General features: G+C 34.4%; 3 protein-coding genes across 3 annotated transcripts; 2 read left to right on the top strand and 1 right to left on the bottom strand.

The window, feature by feature from the left end:
- The first annotated feature begins 3517 nt into the window (after nt 1–3517).
- On the top strand, nt 3518–4340 carry LOC135131955 (protein lethal(2)essential for life-like). Its single transcript, XM_064059834.1, has one exon. It carries the CDS (start codon nt 3700–3702, stop codon nt 4246–4248), a length of 549 nt encoding a protein of 182 aa, XP_063915904.1. The 5' UTR covers nt 3518–3699; the 3' UTR covers nt 4249–4340.
- Nucleotides 4341–4896: 556 nt separating this feature from the next.
- Nucleotides 4897–5703, bottom strand: LOC135131956 (protein lethal(2)essential for life-like). Its single transcript, XM_064059835.1, has one exon. It carries the CDS (start codon nt 5591–5593, stop codon nt 5048–5050), a length of 546 nt encoding a protein of 181 aa, XP_063915905.1. The 5' UTR covers nt 5594–5703; the 3' UTR covers nt 4897–5047.
- Nucleotides 5704–15212: 9509 nt separating this feature from the next.
- LOC135132343 (protein lethal(2)essential for life-like) lies at nt 15213–16003 on the top strand. Its single transcript, XM_064060413.1, has one exon. The coding sequence runs from the start codon at nt 15310–15312 to the stop codon at nt 15835–15837; it is 528 nt and encodes a 175-aa protein (XP_063916483.1). The 5' UTR covers nt 15213–15309; the 3' UTR covers nt 15838–16003.
- The last annotated feature ends 1292 nt before the right edge of the window (nt 16004–17295 follow it).

The following is a 17295-nucleotide window of genomic DNA, read 5'->3' as shown; positions in this document are numbered from 1 at the left end:
TTATACCTCGTCTGAACAGATTTTCTCTTTGATAGTTTTTATATTTTTGTTAATCTATCTGTGGATTATCGTTAATTTGTTTTAGAACTTCCGGTGCTAAATTCCGACAGAATCTAACACACACGAAAGGTTCGTCATCGTTGAAATTGTGTTTGTATTCCAAATGAAGTGGTTTTTCTCTTTGGTACTTTAAACATTTTACTTTGGTAGAAGGGATGGTTTTTAACTTTATTTTTTCTGTTATAGCTGAAAATTTTGAGAATATTCACAGGTTGATAATGGTGAATTTTTGTACCATAATAGGTGAATAAGATAAGACTAACTTTGGCGAATGATGTACACTGTTAGAAAATAGAGGGTGGGTGGGCGGGGCTAGTATTTGTAAGACAAGATTGAACAACATTAAAAGTAGTTACTAGAATGAAGAAGGGGTGGCAGCCGAGTAAGTTCTTGCTTATAGGAAACTGTGGAAAAAAGGTAAACTGAGCTCCACACCTATTCTGCTTTGATCACCCATTTTAGTGACTCTGAGACGAAGTTTGGAATGATAGTGCTTGCTTATAAAAGATTCTGTAGGAAAAATTAGGTACCGCGTCAATTCGTCGTGCACAATTCGTCGCGCGACAATTGATCGCAAACAACTGATCGCAGCGTCAATTGGTCGCAGCGACAACTGGTCGCAACGACAACTGGTCGCAGTCGCAATTGATCGCAACACAATTCGTCGCAAGTACAACTGGTCGCATGCGACAATTGATCGCAGGCGAAAAATAATAGCGTTTATAGAGAAATAAGTAATTGTTATGAATGAGGAAAATAAATTAATGTGCTATATTTTCAAAAATTTCATTATTTCTAAAAAAAGTGCCAAAATAAATACATACGAGTTCCATAAAAACGGTAACTATTAGGCTCATTTCCGACTAAACCAAAGTGCAAAAAAGTGAAAATATTGTAAAATATTTTTTTTAATGCTGACACATCTCGTCGGTATGCTACTGTAATGTTCATTTGGATTATTCGTCTTATTGATTAGACGCTCAAGTAAGTGATTCAAGCTTTTCTTCTCACAAGTTTAAAGTTTGTCAATTAAACGAGTGAAAAAAATAGCTTTCAAAACGTGTTGGACGTCATTTTTCTTTAATAAAAAATGGTTTTAAAATTATTACAACTGTCAAATTAAAAAGTTATAGATAAATCGTGAAAAAACTCTCGTTACAGTTTTAAGTGAAAAAGTATTATTTTCATTACGTTTGTTAGTTTAAAAAATTAAATATATACCTATATTTTTTAATAAATTTGCTGCGTAAAAGGAATTTTTAGAAATAATTTTCTCGTCATTAATCGGTTGCAAAAGATCAAGAAGCACTCGAAGCAAGCCCTGACAAACTTATTAGCGGCGCCAGCGGAGATCTCCAATTGGCTGCGGTACCACCATGGACACTCGCGTAACCTCCTTTTCCAGAATTGTCAAAATGACATTGCCAAACTCAAAGCAATCATGAATTAAGCATTTCATTTTAAATTCTGTTAGTATCAAGTGGTACATGGTATTCGTATTTTGGGTTGCGTAAAAATAATTTTCAGAAATAATTTTCTCGTGATTAACCCTGTATATGTATTTTTTACACCCACATATGGTACAACTGAATTTTTCTTCAGTACAATACTAGTCACATAATAATTGAAAAATAAGTTTTTAGTTGCATAAGTACCTACATTTCTTAGATTTCCCGGTAACACAAAATTATTCTTGACGCTCTAACAAAAGTTTTTGCAATATATATTTACAATACACGTAAACCTTTCTCAAACCCTGTAAAAGATCCGTTGCAATTTACAAGGTATTAAAATAAGTATTATATATCCGTCCAGTGGAATTTATATTCGCTGCATATGGATACTCTAGATGTACTATTATTATTCTGTATCAAAATGTGTTAAAATTTAAAGGTTGTTGAAAATATGATTTTTTAAATAACTGTAATCTAGTTAAGAACAATAAACACTTGTTTTTATGTTGAGTACTTATTATAATGAAGCTAGTTCCTATAATATAATAGGTAAAATAAGAAACGAGATAAATAGAAACAATCTCTTAAAAAAAAATAACCAAAATGACAATGTATTAATAAAAAATCTTATGTAACAAGGTGTTTACGCTCGTATTTTTTAATTTTTAAAGTGCAACTACAAACTTCGTCACTTATCTATATTCAAATTGTTTTTAATTCGATATTTACACCTTACCTGGTTGCTAAATTTATTGCAACTTAAAATTCAGAATACAAAATATTTAGTTTTAATAAAAGAAAATACTTCCCGAGGAATTTTACCTTGCGATCAATTGACGCTGCGATAAATTTACGTACGATCTATTGTCGCTGCGATCAATTTACGTGCAATCAATTGTCGCTGCGATCAATTGTCGCCGCGATCAATTGTCGCGTGCGACCAATTGTGCTGCGACGAGTTGCTTGCGATCAATTGTCGCGCGATCAATTGTTTGCGACCAGTTGTCGTAGAATCGAAAAATTAATATTAACCCCGCCCACCCACCCATTTTCAATTTTTTTCTTCTGAAATAAGAAATAAATCTGATAGAAAATAATAAATGTAATAAAAAATTACGATTAATGCTTTTTCTTTTCTATTTTTAACATCCTAAGTTCTATTAATTCCCATTCCAAATCTACAGAATTATTAATATAATATATTTAACCCCGCCCACCCACCCCTCCTTCTTTCCAGTAATTCATTATCTGGTTGAATGAAAGTTGGATCTTATATTGAATAGAAATAAAATCGTTACCTGCCACTATAAGAGTGATTTTGGCAGATGGAATACCTTCTGAGAAAATAATGGGTGGGTGGGCGGGGCTAGTTCTTGCTAAGATAAGACTTTTTAGCAAATGATATATATACCCCGGAAGAAACATTGAACATTATTAGGAGTAGTCACAAGAATTAAAAGGTCTGGGCTACATCGCCCAACTTCTTTCTCCATTTCACTGTCTTATTTTATTTACTGCAGTATGGGAATTGAATTCTGTTTTGACAAGCGGTTGAGTATAAGATTTAAAAAAAATCAGGTTAGGTCAAACCAGCCTAGGCCACGCTACATAAAGTTTTTTCAAAATTTTAGATTCAAGGTTGTCAAACAAGATTTAATTTTTATCTATATAACCCGCTACCCACTGTAAGATAAAAATTATAAAACTCACAAATTTTTATTAAAATTATATTTATTCTTAATATTTTTGTGTTAAAATTTAAGAAATAAGTTGAAAATGTACATGGAACAAAAAAAATCTTAAAATCCATGAAAATGTTATATGGAACAAATTAGCATTGAGCTGATTTATTTTCGTTTTGATTAATACATAATTTAAAGAAAACCAATTTGTTTACTAATAAGGAAATAATTTACTAACACTGAAATAGTGCGCTATATGCATTTTACAATGATTTTAATTTATAATTTTTTAAAATGAAAATAATTATGTCATCACATTTTACATCGACTAAACGCAAAACCTTCCAGTCGAATCTCGAGCGTTCGATCCCTCTAGAACGTTCCACCACCTCCACATAAAAACTCGAGCGCCGTGACGCTCCCGTCAGACTTGAACAGACTCAAGCGCAGGCAACAAACCAAAGGACCTCAAGCGAGCTCTCATTCGAAAAATCTCAACAAAAATGGCTTTGTGGATGTGGAACAACCCTTTCCAGTTCTCCCGGCCGTCTCGCCTCCTCGACCAACACTTCGGCGCCGTTCTCGAACCGGAAGATTTACTGTCGCCTCTGACCCCTCGAGAGTTCGGCGGTTTGCTACGTTTTCCTTCTGAATATCTGCGTCCGTGGAGGTCTGCACTTTCCCAACAGGACGTCGGCTCCACCGTGCGCTTCGACAAGGACAAATTCGAGGCGAATTTGGACGTGCAGCAGTTCAAGCCGGAGGAGATCACGGTGAAGGTGAGTGACGACACGGTCACTATCGAGGGAAAACATGAGGAGAAGCAGGACGAGCATGGGTATATTTCGAGGCATTTCGTGAGGAGGTATGTGGTGCCGAAGGGGCATCATATCAGGAAAGTGGAGTCCACGTTGTCTTCGGATGGGGTGCTCACCATCAGGGCACCCAAGATTGATAGTGGGAAAGAGGAGGAACGGAGTATTCCGGTTGTCCAGACGGGGCAGCCTTCCAAGGCCGTGGAGCAGAAGACCGAGAAGAAAAAAGAGAAATAATTGAACTTAAAATGTATTAATTTCTGATGACTGATTGTGATATTGTAATTGTGTTTTGTGTTTTCTGTTCAAAATAAATAAAACTAGACCAAAATAAAGTCGTTTTTATTATTTGCATTAAGGCATTGTTGTTAGAGTTGTATTCAGGGAATTAAATTTATTAAAATCTTACAAAACTCAAAATACAGTTCTCTTCCTTTTCTTCTTTTTTGACATTCTTCGACGGTTTTCCTCCCTTTCTTAGTCCTTTTCCACATCGATCCTTGGAGCAATGATCGACAAAACTCAAAATTCGGGAAATTTCCAGAAGGTTCTATACGGTTCTAGAGGGTGATAAAGGAATTTTGTGGTTTAAATATGGTCTAAGTTGTTTTGGCGGTGGTTGGGGGTTTAGTGTGTTGTTTCAGTCGCGTTCCTTTTTAAAATACGAAATGATTCGATCTTTTCCAGTGTTGTGAAATACAATATTTTACCGTACAGTTGTGTTTTATTGGTTGCATATCTTAGGAAGGATTTTTTCATAAAAGAAAAATGACCAGAAAAACTGGAAAGATACACATTGTATTCACAAAATAATCCGCTTTTGGCTTCTTTTAATTATACTTTGACACTTTTCACGTACTTTTTCTTAAATAAAATCAAAAGAAGTTCTGGTGTAGGGAAAAAAATTATTAAATTAAATACAAATAGAAAAAGCTAACGTAACAAACTACACATACATTTACATTACAAAACTCAGTCTTTAATTACCACAAATACTAAAAAAAAAAAGAATTAATACAAAATAACTGCGAAAAAATTACTTCTTTTCTTCTTCTTCCTTCTTCTCCATCGCCTTGTTAGGTTGCCCCGTCTGGATAACCGGAACGCTCCTTCCCTCCTCCACAGCAGCCTTAACCCTTGGCGCCGTTATCGTGAGCACCCCGTCCGTCGACAACTTCGACTCGATTTTATCCGCGTCGTGGTCCTCGGGCAAAACGTACTTCCTCACGAAATGCCGCGAAATAAACCCGTGCTCGTCTTCCTTCTCCTCGTGTTTGCCTTCCACCGTGACGACGTTTTTGGCCACCTTCACGCTGATTTCCTCCGGCTTGAACTGCTGCACGTCCAGATTCACCTGGAATTTGTCCTTGTCGCGGCAGACGGTCGATCCGGAATCCCTTTGGGAAGCGGCAGAACGCCAAGGTCTCAGATATCCAGCAGGACAACGCATGAGGTGGCGGAGTTCGCGAGGAATCAGCGGCGCGATGAAATCCTCCGGGTCCAGACCCAAGCCGAAATGTTGATCCAGCATTCTGGTCGGGCGGGAGTGTTCGAAGGGGTCGTTCAACAGAATTATGGACATTTTCGATGGTTTAGCACTGATTTGTACGTTGTGGTTTTTTTGAAGTTGGCACTTTGTGCTGTATCGACCAATTGAATGGCAGGACTGAAGTCGGGTTTGATCGGCGGCTGGTTTTATAGGGAGAAGCGTTTCGAGAATGTTCGGAAATTAGCGCGAAGGATGAATCTAGAATATTGGAGAAGGTCAGGAATGTTTGGGTTGCGTGGCGATGAATCGGTTCATAGAATGTTCTCTCTAGAACATTCGGGAAGTCGCTCTTACGTGATGTTTTCTTTTTTAATTTAACAAATAGTTTTTCGTTTAAAATAAAGCTCTTATCTAGTGATTAAAGAAAAAATAAACACGAAATTACTTTTATAATGTCAATATTAACCCGGGGATATGTGAATAAAATTGTTGGAAGTTTGTAAAATTATAACAAAATGTTTTCAGTTTTTCTCTTTCTCCTATTTATTTTTTTGTGTTTAAGGATTTGCTTAACTTATGTAAATAATTCAACAGGAAATACATTTCAATTTGTTCTTAAAACCTCTGCATAAATTAATTTGTCCTGAATTTTTATAAAATTACATTACAAAATGAATTAAAAAAGTTTCAGGAATCTAAAATTTGTTCCATGTACATTTTACAACTGCAAAATGTGTTTTAAATTAAAGAAATCAGGATTTGGTATTACATTTTTACCAGAAAAAAATGACTAATCGAGCTACTTTTTTAAATTTAAATTTATTTATAAATACACAAGAGCAACAACACGTTTTACTATAAAGGAATATCTAATACCTATAATACTGTAATTATTTTATACAGTATGTCCCCGAATTGAGTTCACAAGAGGAAAAAACTTTATTTTCTATTTTACAAAAAAATGACAAAGGAATAATATTTTTTGCTTAATTCAAAATAAATAAATCTATAATTAGAACTTTAATATTATTATCAGGCTGTGTTCTTAAAATCGAAAAAACCCAAAAGTAGCGTAGGACTTTTTTATTTTTAATTTTACAAAAAAATGTCAGTGGAATAAAAATTGTTCCTTAATTCAAACCAATTTCTACTATTCGATTAACCCACCACCCCTTTCAGCACGTAGTTCCATTCTAACCCGTAATTCTTTCCTCTTGTGAAAATTTTTATAATATTCACAGTTTGATAATGTATCATTATAGGTGCATAAGATACGACCAACTTTGGCGCATGATGTACCCTGTAAGAAAATAGAAGGTGGGTGGGCGGGGCTAGTATTTGCTAAGATAAGACTGAACAATATTAAAAGTAGTTACTAGAATGAAAAAGGGGTGGCAGCCGGGCAACTGCTTGCTTATAAGACACTGTGAAAAAAAAATAAACTGAGCTTCACCCACCCACCCACCCCTATTCCACTTTGATTGCTCATTTTATTGGCTCTGAGATGGAGTTTGGAATGATAATGCTTGCTTATAAAAGATTCTGTTGGAAAAATCAATATTAGCCCCGCCCACCCACCCATTGTCTATTTTTTTTCTTCTGAAATAAGAAATAAATATTATAACAAATAGTAAATATATCAAAAAAATCACGTTTAGCGCTTTTTTTTTCTTTTTTTAACATCCTAAGTCCTATTAATTCCCATGCCCAATCTACAGAATTATTAATATAATATATTTAACCTCGCCCGCCCACCCTTCCTTCTTTTCAGTAATTGATTATCTGGTTGAATCTGGTGGATCTTATACTAAATAGAAATAAAATCGTTAGAATGAGAAGAGCGCGGGTGGGTGGAGCTAGTACCTGCTACGACAAGAGTGATTTTGGCAGATGACATATCGTCTGAGAAAATAATGGGCGGGTGGGTGGGGCTAATACTTGCTAAGATAAGAGTGATTTTGGCAGATGACATACCATCTGGAAAAATAATGGGCGGGTGGGCGGGGCTAGTATTTGCTAAGATAAGACTGAACAATATTATGAGTAGTCACTAGAATGAAGAAAGGGAGGGAGCTGGGCAACTGCTTCCTTATAAGACGCTTTGAAAAAAAATTGGTCTAAAGAGTTTAGACAGTACTTCCCTCGCTGTCGGAAACGTGACGACTGCATGCCTATTATGTTTTTTTTTTCGCAGTGGATTTCAAAGAATTCGGTTTTGTAGTTCCTGATTAAATCAATAAAATATATTTACGCATTCATTAATTTTTTTGAGTCACTCTGTATATGCAAATCCAAAAAATATAAATGGAGTGATAAATGACAAGTACAGACTCATCATATTTTGTACATTTTAGATATGATTTATTCGGCAAACTTTCGAGCTGACGTCATCAAGTTTTTGGAGGGGATAAGCAAATATATTTTGACTAGACATTTATTATGCTCTTTATGACCTTAAAACATCTGCAAGATTTCAGAGCATTCGGTTTTGTAGTTCCTGATTAAATCAATAAAATATATTTACGCATTCATTAATTTTTTTGAGTCACCCTGTATATGCAAATCCAAAAAATATGAATGGAGTGATAAATTACAAGTACAGACTCATCATATTTTTACAGTTTAGATAGGATTTATTCGGCAAACTTTCGAGCTGACGTCATCAATTTTTTGGAGGGGATAAGCAAATATATTTTGACTAAACATTTATTATGCTCTTTAGAACCTTAAAACATCTGCAAGATTTCAAAGCATTCGGTTTTGTAGTTTCTGAGTAAATCAGTAAAATAAATTTACGCATTCATTAATTTTTTTGAGTCACCCTGTATATGCAAATCCAAAAAATATGAATGGAGTGATAGATCACAAGTACAGACTCATCATATTTTGTACATTTTAGATATGATTTATTCCACAAACTTTTGAGCTGACGTCATCAAGTTTTTGGAGGGGATAAGCAAATATTTTTTGACTAAAGATTTATGATGCTCTTTATAGCCTTAAAACATCTGCAACATTTCAAAGCATTCTGGTTAGCAGATTAAAAATTAAATTTCAAAATGTTGTTTTATAATTTTGATTTTTTTTCCAAAAATCTGGACGTTTCGGGTGAAAAGTCGATTCGGAGTTGTAAACTACATGTGTAGGACTATGTTATTTTATACAATTGAAAACCCATTTACTATGTACAATTTTGAAGTGACGTCATCGCATTAGTGGTGGGGATGATTAGACAAATTTTGGTTAGCGTTTTACCATCTACATGATATTCTTAATATAAGTACAAAATTTCACAACAATCGGTCGAGTACTTTCGGAGATTATCTGTCTAATAAAAATCCGGGACAACAGACGGACAGACGGACGGACAGACGGACAGACGGACAGACGGACGGACAGACGGACAGACGGACAGACGGACGGACAGACGGACAGACGGACAGACGGACAGACAGACGGAAATGGGAGACCTATTTCTTCGTCTTCTAGGGGTCATGAAAGATCGAGAAAACGTAAAAGTAGAGAGTCGGCCGACGGACTCGATTACAATACTTCCTTTGCTTACGCTCGGGAACTAAAAAGTAAACTGAGCTCCACCCACCCACCCCTATTCCGCTTTGATCCTTCATTTTATTGGCTCTGAAACCGAGTTTGGAATATTAGTGCTTGCTTATAAAAGATTCTGTAGGAAAAATTAATATTAGCCCCGCCCACCCACCCACTTTTTATTTTTATCTTCTGAAATAAGAAATAAATCTGATAGCAAATAATAAATGTAATAAAAATTACGATTAACGTTTTTTACTTCCCGAGCGTAAGCAAAGGAAGTATTGTAATCGAGTCCGTCGGCCGACTCTCTACTTTTACGTTTTCTCGATCTTTCATGACCCCTAGAAGACGAAGAAATAGGTCTCCCATTTCCGTCTGTCTGTCCGTCTGTCCGTCTGTCCGTCTGTCCGTCTGTCCGTCTGTCCGTCCGTCTGTCCGTCTGTCCGTCTGTCCGTCCGTCTGTCCGTCTGTTGTCCCGGATTTTTATTAGACAGATAATCTCCGAAAGTACTCGACCGATTGTTGTGAAATTTTGTACTTATATTAAGAATATCATGTAGATGGTAAAACGCTAACCAAAATTTGTCGAATCATCCCCATCACTAAAGCGATGACGTCACTTCAAAATTGTACATAGTAAATGGGTTTTCAATTGTATAAAATAACATAGTCCTACACATGTAGTTTACAACTCTGAATCGACTTTTCACCCGAAAGGTCCAGATTTTTGGAAAAAAAATCAAAATTATAAAACAACATTTTGAAATTTAATTTTTAATCTGCTAACCAGAATGCTTTGAAATGTTGCAGATGTTTTAAGGCTATAAAGAGCATCATAAATCTTTAGTCAAAAAATATTTGCTTATCCCCTCCAAAAACTTGATGACGTCAGCTCAAAAGTTTGTGGAATAAATCATATCTAAAATGTACAAAATATGATGAGCCTGTACTTGTCATTTATCACTCCATTCATATTTTTTGGGTTTGCATATACAGAGTGACTCAAAAAAATTAATGAATGCGCAAATATATTTTATTGATTTAATCAGGAACTACAAAACGGAATGCTCTGACATCTTGCAGATGTTTTAAGGTTATAAAGAGCATAATAAATGTTTAGTCAAAATATATTTGCTTATCCCCTCCAAAAACTTGATGACGTCAGCTCGAAAGTTTGCCGAATAAATCATATCTAAAATGTACAAAATATGATGAGCCTGTACTTGTCATTTATCACTCCATTCATATTTTTTGGATTTGCATATACAGAGTGACTCAAAAAAATTAATGAATGCGTAAATTTATTTTATTGATTTAATCAGGAACTACAAAACCGAATGCTTTGAAATCTTGCAGATGTTTTAAGGTTATAAAGAGCATAATAAATTTTTAGTCAAAATATATTTGGTTATCTTCTACAAAAAACTGATGACGTCAGCTCAAAAGTTTGCCGAATAAATCGTATCTAAAATGTACAAAATATGATGAGTCTGTACTTGTGATTTATCATTCCATTCATATTTTTGGATTTGCATATGCAGGGTGACTCAAAAAAATTAATGAAGGCGTGAATTTATTTTATCGATTTAATCAGGAATTACAAAACCGAATGCTTTGAAATCTTGGGAATATTCTAAAGTTATTATAAGCATGGTAAACTTTTGTTCAAAATGTATTTGTTCATCCCTCCTAAAAAAATTGATGACGTCACCCTTAAATTTTGCTGAATAAATCCTATCTAAAATGCAAAAAATATGATGAGTTTGTACTTGTGATTTATCATTCCATTCATATTTTTTAGATTTTCTTAAGAGGTGGTTCAAAAAAATTAATGAAGTCAATTTATTTTATTGATTAAATTAAAGGCAACACTTATTATTAGTACTACACCCCAACCAACCCAATTTGGTAGACAAAAAATTTGTTAAAGGAAAAACTCGGTTGAAACATAAGGGTAGCATGCTTATTTACATCGACTTTAACATTACAGACCTGCATTTGTTTTATGCGTTCACTTGGTTCCGCGAATGTGAAATAGACATGTTTATAATCAACCAATTGTGAATTTCACCGTCAAGAATTAAAATAAAACCCAATGTTTTATATAATAAGCGGAAGTCGAAGCAATAAAACCGATGGTCGTTTTGTTTACAGTTTCTCTGTTTGACTCTCAAGTATGCTGTTACGCCTGTCATCTTAAATTAAGAATGTTTATACATACACGATTTTCAGCTGCCTGGGATACGTATACGTGAGTAAATTGTTTCGTTATTTTATTGATTATTACAAATCAATATTCAAAACGACCCAATTCATTTTCCCGAAAATTTGAGAATATAATAATTTTATTCTTAGTATTACACTACATCTATCCCAAACTGATATACGTGTCCTTGCAAAAATGTTGATGACGTCATCGCAATTTTTTTTTTAAATTCCCACTACAAAAATGTAATGAGAAAAAACACAATAGGCATGCAGTCGTCAAGTTTCCGACAGCGAGGGAAGTACTGTCTAAACTCTTTAGACCAATTTTTTTCTTTCCTGTTGGAGACTAAGTTCTATTAGTTCCCATTCCCCTTCTACAGAAGAACACATAATTAACCCCGCCCACCCTCCCCGCCGCCATTTCAGGGATTCATTTTATTTGGCCAGAATGAAACGTGGAACTTAAACTGAACAGAAATTACATCGTTATAATGAAAACAGCGCGGGTGGGCGGGGCTAGTACTTGTTAAGATGCGAAGATAAGACAAATTTTGGCAAATGGCATATCTTCCAAGAAAACAGAGGGCGGGTGGGCGGGGCTTAATTTCCGTTAAAATAAGACTGATTTTGGGAAATGATATAGCTCTATGAAAATAGAGAGCGAGTTAGTATTGGCTAACCTAAAACTGAAAATAGGAGGTGGGAGGGATTAAATTTGGCTTGTTCCTACAGTCTTATAAATAAGAAGTAGTCCCGCCCATCCATCCCCTCTTAATTCTTGAAACTACTCCTAATATTGTTCAGTCCGCCCTCTAGTTTCTTAGGGGGGTATATATATCATTTGCCAAAAAATTTTGTCTTAGCAAGAACTAGCCCCGCCCACCCGCCCATTATTTTTTCAGAAGGTATATCATTTGCCAAAATCACTCTTATCTTAGCAGGTACTAGCTCCGCCCACCCGCGATGTTCTCATTCGAAAGATTGTTATTGATATTCAGTATAAGATCCACCTTTCGTTCAACCAGATGAACGGAATTACTGAAATGGAAGAGGGGTGGGTGGGCGGGTTTTAATATATTATAGGGGAGTATTAATAATTCTGTAGAGTGGAAATGGGAATTAATAGCACCTAGGGATAAAAAAAGCGGTAACCGTAATTTTTTTGTTATATTTACTATTTGCAATAAGATTTATTTCAGAAGACAAATATATAAAATGGGTGGGTGGGCGGGGCTAAAATTAATTTTTCCTACAGAATCTTTTATAAGCAACCACTAGCATTCCAAACTCCGTCTCATAGCCATAGCTTCAAAAACTCTAAGGACTCAAACGTTAAAAAGGTTTTCAAAATTCTTTCCAACTACTTCAAAGATTCTATAATTTGTAAAAAACGCATGAACTCTTAACATGACAAAAATTTTAGAGATTCCAAAGACTCTAAACAAAATAAAAATTCTAAAAATATAAAAATCGTACACCCCAGTTATTCTTATCTTACACAATTCTAAAGATTCCAGAGATTCGAAGAATTTGAAAGATTTAAAGACTCTTGGGGTCTATTAATTTTAGAAAATTTGGAAATACTTAAGTATCTAGAAAGTGTGAAAAATCTGGAAGACCTAGAAATCTTGAAAACTGAGGAAAATGTCGAACTCTGGCATATCACAAGACTGATATTTTCTGGATATTTCAAAAATTTAATCAATTCTAAACATTTTACTAAATTTGTGAAAATGTTCCAAATAATGTGAAAGTTTAGTCTTCTTTAAATTTAAAAATTTCGGGAATTCCAAGGGTGCCAAAACTCCAAGGAGTCTATTAATACTAAATTGATATATGTGCCCTTGCTAAAATGTTAATGACGTTATCAAAAAAAAATATATATATGGAAAAATTGACTATAAAGATGAAAAAAAATCTCAAATTTAAAGTTGATAACAATTTTCCGAAGTTGTATTTGTTCGACTGTACTTTAGGAGCCAGGGAAGTTCTGTCGAAATAACTTACAACCAATTTTTTGTGTCTATTTTGTTCTAAAATCTAAATCTTCTATACCCCCAAGCACATTATATTATTTGCCAAAATCAGTCTTGTCTTAAGAAATACGAGCCCCGCCCACCCGCCCTTTATTTTCTTAGTAGGTATGTCATTTGCCAAAATCACTCATATCTTAAGAAGTACACCCGCCCTCGATTTTCGTGGAAGGTATTTCATTGGCCAAAATCAGTCTTATCTTATTACATTGGAAAAAAATAGACAGAACAAAAATAGGTCACTTAGGTAAATAGGCAAAAACAAGTAAAGCTCAAATAAAAGAATTTTCTCAGATATACATTTATACAGGGTCGCTAAAAAACAATAAAATTCGCAAAATCAAATATTTTAGTTTTTCGAACGAACTGGATTTGATAAGCTGTACTTTATGGGAAAGGGAAGTTCTGTCAAAGTAATCTTCGATCATTTTTTTGTATTATTTTATGGTGACAATCCTTTCTTAGATATTTTCTCTGCAATATTTGCTGAAGGTAAAATTATTTTTATTATTATTATTATTATTATCAAGAAGGGGTGGGTGAACAGGGCTACTGCTTGCTTATAAGACTCTGCAGAAAAACTTACCCCCCCCCCCCCATCTACTTTCTCCATATCACTGACTTGTTTTATTTACTGTGAAATAGGAATTGAATTCTATTTATTTATTTATTCAATAGTTTCTACCGTCTTATAAATAAGTTGTCATTCTTAAAACTATTCCTTATATTGATCAGTTTTAGCTTAGCAAATACTAACACTGCCCGTTCGCTCTCTATTTTCATAGAACTATCATTTCCCAAAATCAGTCTTATTTTAACGAAAATTAAGCCCCGCCCACCCACCCTTGAATTTGTTAGAAAGTATGTGATTTGCCAAAATCAATCGTATTTTAACAAGCCCCGCCCACCCGCGCTGTTCACATTATAACGATGTAATTTCTGTTCAGTATAAGTTCCAAGTTTCATTCTGCAAATAAAATGAATCACTGAAATGGCGGCGGGGTGGGTGGGCGGGGCTAACTATGTGTTCTCCTGTCGAGGGGGAATGGAAACTAATAGAACCTAGTCTCTAACAGGAAAGAAAAAAATTGGTCCAAGGTTATTTCGACAGAACTACACTCACCTCTGAAATATAATAAAACAAACCCAGCTTTTTCGAAAAAATTATTTTTGTTGTGAGAACCCTTATAGATTTAAAATAAAGATTATATATGCAACCAACAATATAATCAAATTAAAAAAAAAAAATAACAAATATTCACACTTGGTTGACTTTTGTTTAAAAATATCCTGAACGGTTTATATATAGGTATATCATTAACATACTTACATAAAAAAAAAGTAAAAAGATGATTTATTTTGTACATAGATATACATATTTGTATAAATAAAATGACGAGGCAAAATTTTATTTATTAAATATAGTTATGCAGCCAACAATACACATCAATTTTTTCCTGTAAAAGGAAAACTTCACAACTAATTTTTGTTGTCAACAATTTTCTAATTTTTTTTCTTACTCTCAACAAGTTTTTCTTTTAAATCATAAATTCATGTAAACCAACTACGGGTAGAAAAAACCGGAAAAATGTTTTTAGAATATTTAGAAAATCGAAATTTTTCGTTTTATTTTGTCGATATTAGGTAAATATGACCAAATAAATTGAATTTCTTGGCAGTTTCAAAGTACGAAGTTGTTTTTAGGATAAAAATTAACAATAAAATTTGAAAAATCATTCATCCCGACTTCGCGAATGTTCTAGATGGAGAGAGAACATTCAATGAACTGACTCATCGCCACGTACTTAATCCAACGTAAGGATCCCTGACCTTCCCCAATATTCTAGATTCATTCTCCGCGATAATTTCCGAACAATCTCGAACTTTTGTTTCGTATAAAACCAGCAACCGAACATTTCAAATTCAGTTCATCCAACAAGCTTAAAGTGTGTAGTTCGAGCCGACCAAAGAGCGCAAACTCGTGCTTATCGTAACGACAAATCAAATCCAGAAATCAAAATGTCAACAATTCTACTGAGTGACCCCTTCGAGCATGTCCGCCCGGATCAACATTCCGGTTTGGGTCTGGACCCGGAGGATTTCTTCGTGCCGCTGATTGCTCACGGACTCCGCCAGCTGATGGGTTGTCCTGCGGGATATCAGAGACCTTGCCAAAAGGATTCCGGATCGACCGTCTGCCGCGACAAGGACAAATTCCAGGTGAATCTGGACGTGCAGCAGTTCAAGCCGGAAGAAATCAGCGTGAAGGTGGCCAAAAACGTCGTCACGGTGGAGGGAAAACACGAGGAGAAGGAAGACGAGCACGGGTTGATTTCGCGGCATTTCGTGAGGAAGTACGTTTTGCCCGAGGGCCACGACGTGGATAAAATCGAGTCGAAGTTGTCGACGGACGGGGTGCTCACGATAACAGCGCCCAGGGTTAAGGCTGCTGTGGAGGAAGGAAGGAGTGTTCCGGTTATCCAGACGGGGCAGTCAACCAAGGAGGTGGAGAAGAAGGAAGAAGAAGAAGGAGAAGAACAGAAATAGGAGTAATTGTTTTTGATAGCGACTATAATTTATTTAATTTACATTAGTTTTCTATGGTAGTTATGGTAACTGTTAGTACTTACAAGACTGAGTATTGTCATGTATGTGTAGTTAATCCACAGTAGCCCTTTGTTGTATTTAATTTCATAAAGTTTTTTCACTGTAAGTGGTTCTATTTTTTTATATAAAATATATATATATATTAGGGTGATTCAAAAAAAAAAATAATTTTTTTTTTCGTGTCAAAGAGGTTCAAAAGTTTCTTTTCAACGTAAAAAAATACCAGTTAAAAGTTGAGCTCTTAATATTAATATTAAGACCGTCCGCATCGCGTTTTTCTATTTCCCATAAGAATAACATGGGAAAATTTTTGTTTGCACCTTCTGATTTTTATTGCTAGCCCGTCGTGTGTCGTGAAAAAAATTCAATCACATATTTTTATAGAGAATTGAACGCTCTACAAAAAGTGTCTCCTATGATTGTGCGAGAAACCTGATAGTTGAAGAGTTATTTTAGGCTAAAGTTAAATTTATCCAAATTTTGACGTTTTTGATGCATTACAATAAATTTGATGGTCTTATTGGAATAAATCACCACAAAAATTTATACACATTTTAAATTTAGTTTTTTAAACAGTAATTGTTTATAATTTTATGCTATAATAAGGCCAGTAAAACTCTTTCCGAACATTTTCAGCATCAGTGGGTTAAAAAATCATAGTCAGGTTTCTCGCAAAATCTTAGGAGACACTTTTTGTAGAGCGTTCAATTCTCTATAAAAATATGTGATTGAATTTTTTTCACGACACACGACGGGCTAGCAATAAAAATCAGAAGGTGCAAACAAAAATTTTCCCATGTTATTCTTATGGGAAATAGAAAAACGCGATGCGGACGGTCTTAATATTAATATTAAGAGCTCAACTTTTAACTGGTATTTTTTTACGTTGAAAAGAAACTTTTGAACCTCTTTGCACGAAAAAAAAAAATTATTTTTTTTTTTTGAATCACCCTAATATATATATATGTGGTTTTATTAAAAGCTGTGTTTCTGATTTCTTTATTTTCCCAAAAATTTGAAAGGGAATTGAATAACAATTTCATAAACTGCTGAACACGAACTTCAAGAACTATACCTTAATTTAATTAAACAAAAATAAAGTATTACTCCCTAACCCTAAACACGCTATATTTTTGGAATTAGCACGTCAAGATTTATAACCCTGAATTTTTTGATAATTTTTAGACGACTTTTTCAAAAATGAAATTTTCCACCATGTTCCCTTACGCAGATTTGGATCCATTTTCGACGATTTTCGTAATTTAACTAAATCCAGAAAACATTGAAAAATGGAAACTTCTAAAATCGTAAAATTGAAAAAATTAAAAATTTTTTAAATTATAATTATTAGATGTATATTTAAAATGAAAACTAGAAACATTGCAGATCAAAAATTGA

This window comes from Zophobas morio, unplaced genomic scaffold (genome assembly GCF_036711695.1).
Source record: "Zophobas morio isolate AGI-343-1 ecotype UQ-CSIRO unplaced genomic scaffold, CSIRO_AGI_Zmor_V1 ptg000021l, whole genome shotgun sequence".
Classification (NCBI taxonomy): domain Eukaryota; kingdom Metazoa; phylum Arthropoda; class Insecta; order Coleoptera; family Tenebrionidae; genus Zophobas; species Zophobas morio.
The sequence above is the reverse complement of the archived record's forward strand: the minus strand, read 5'-3'. Positions and strand labels throughout refer to the sequence as shown.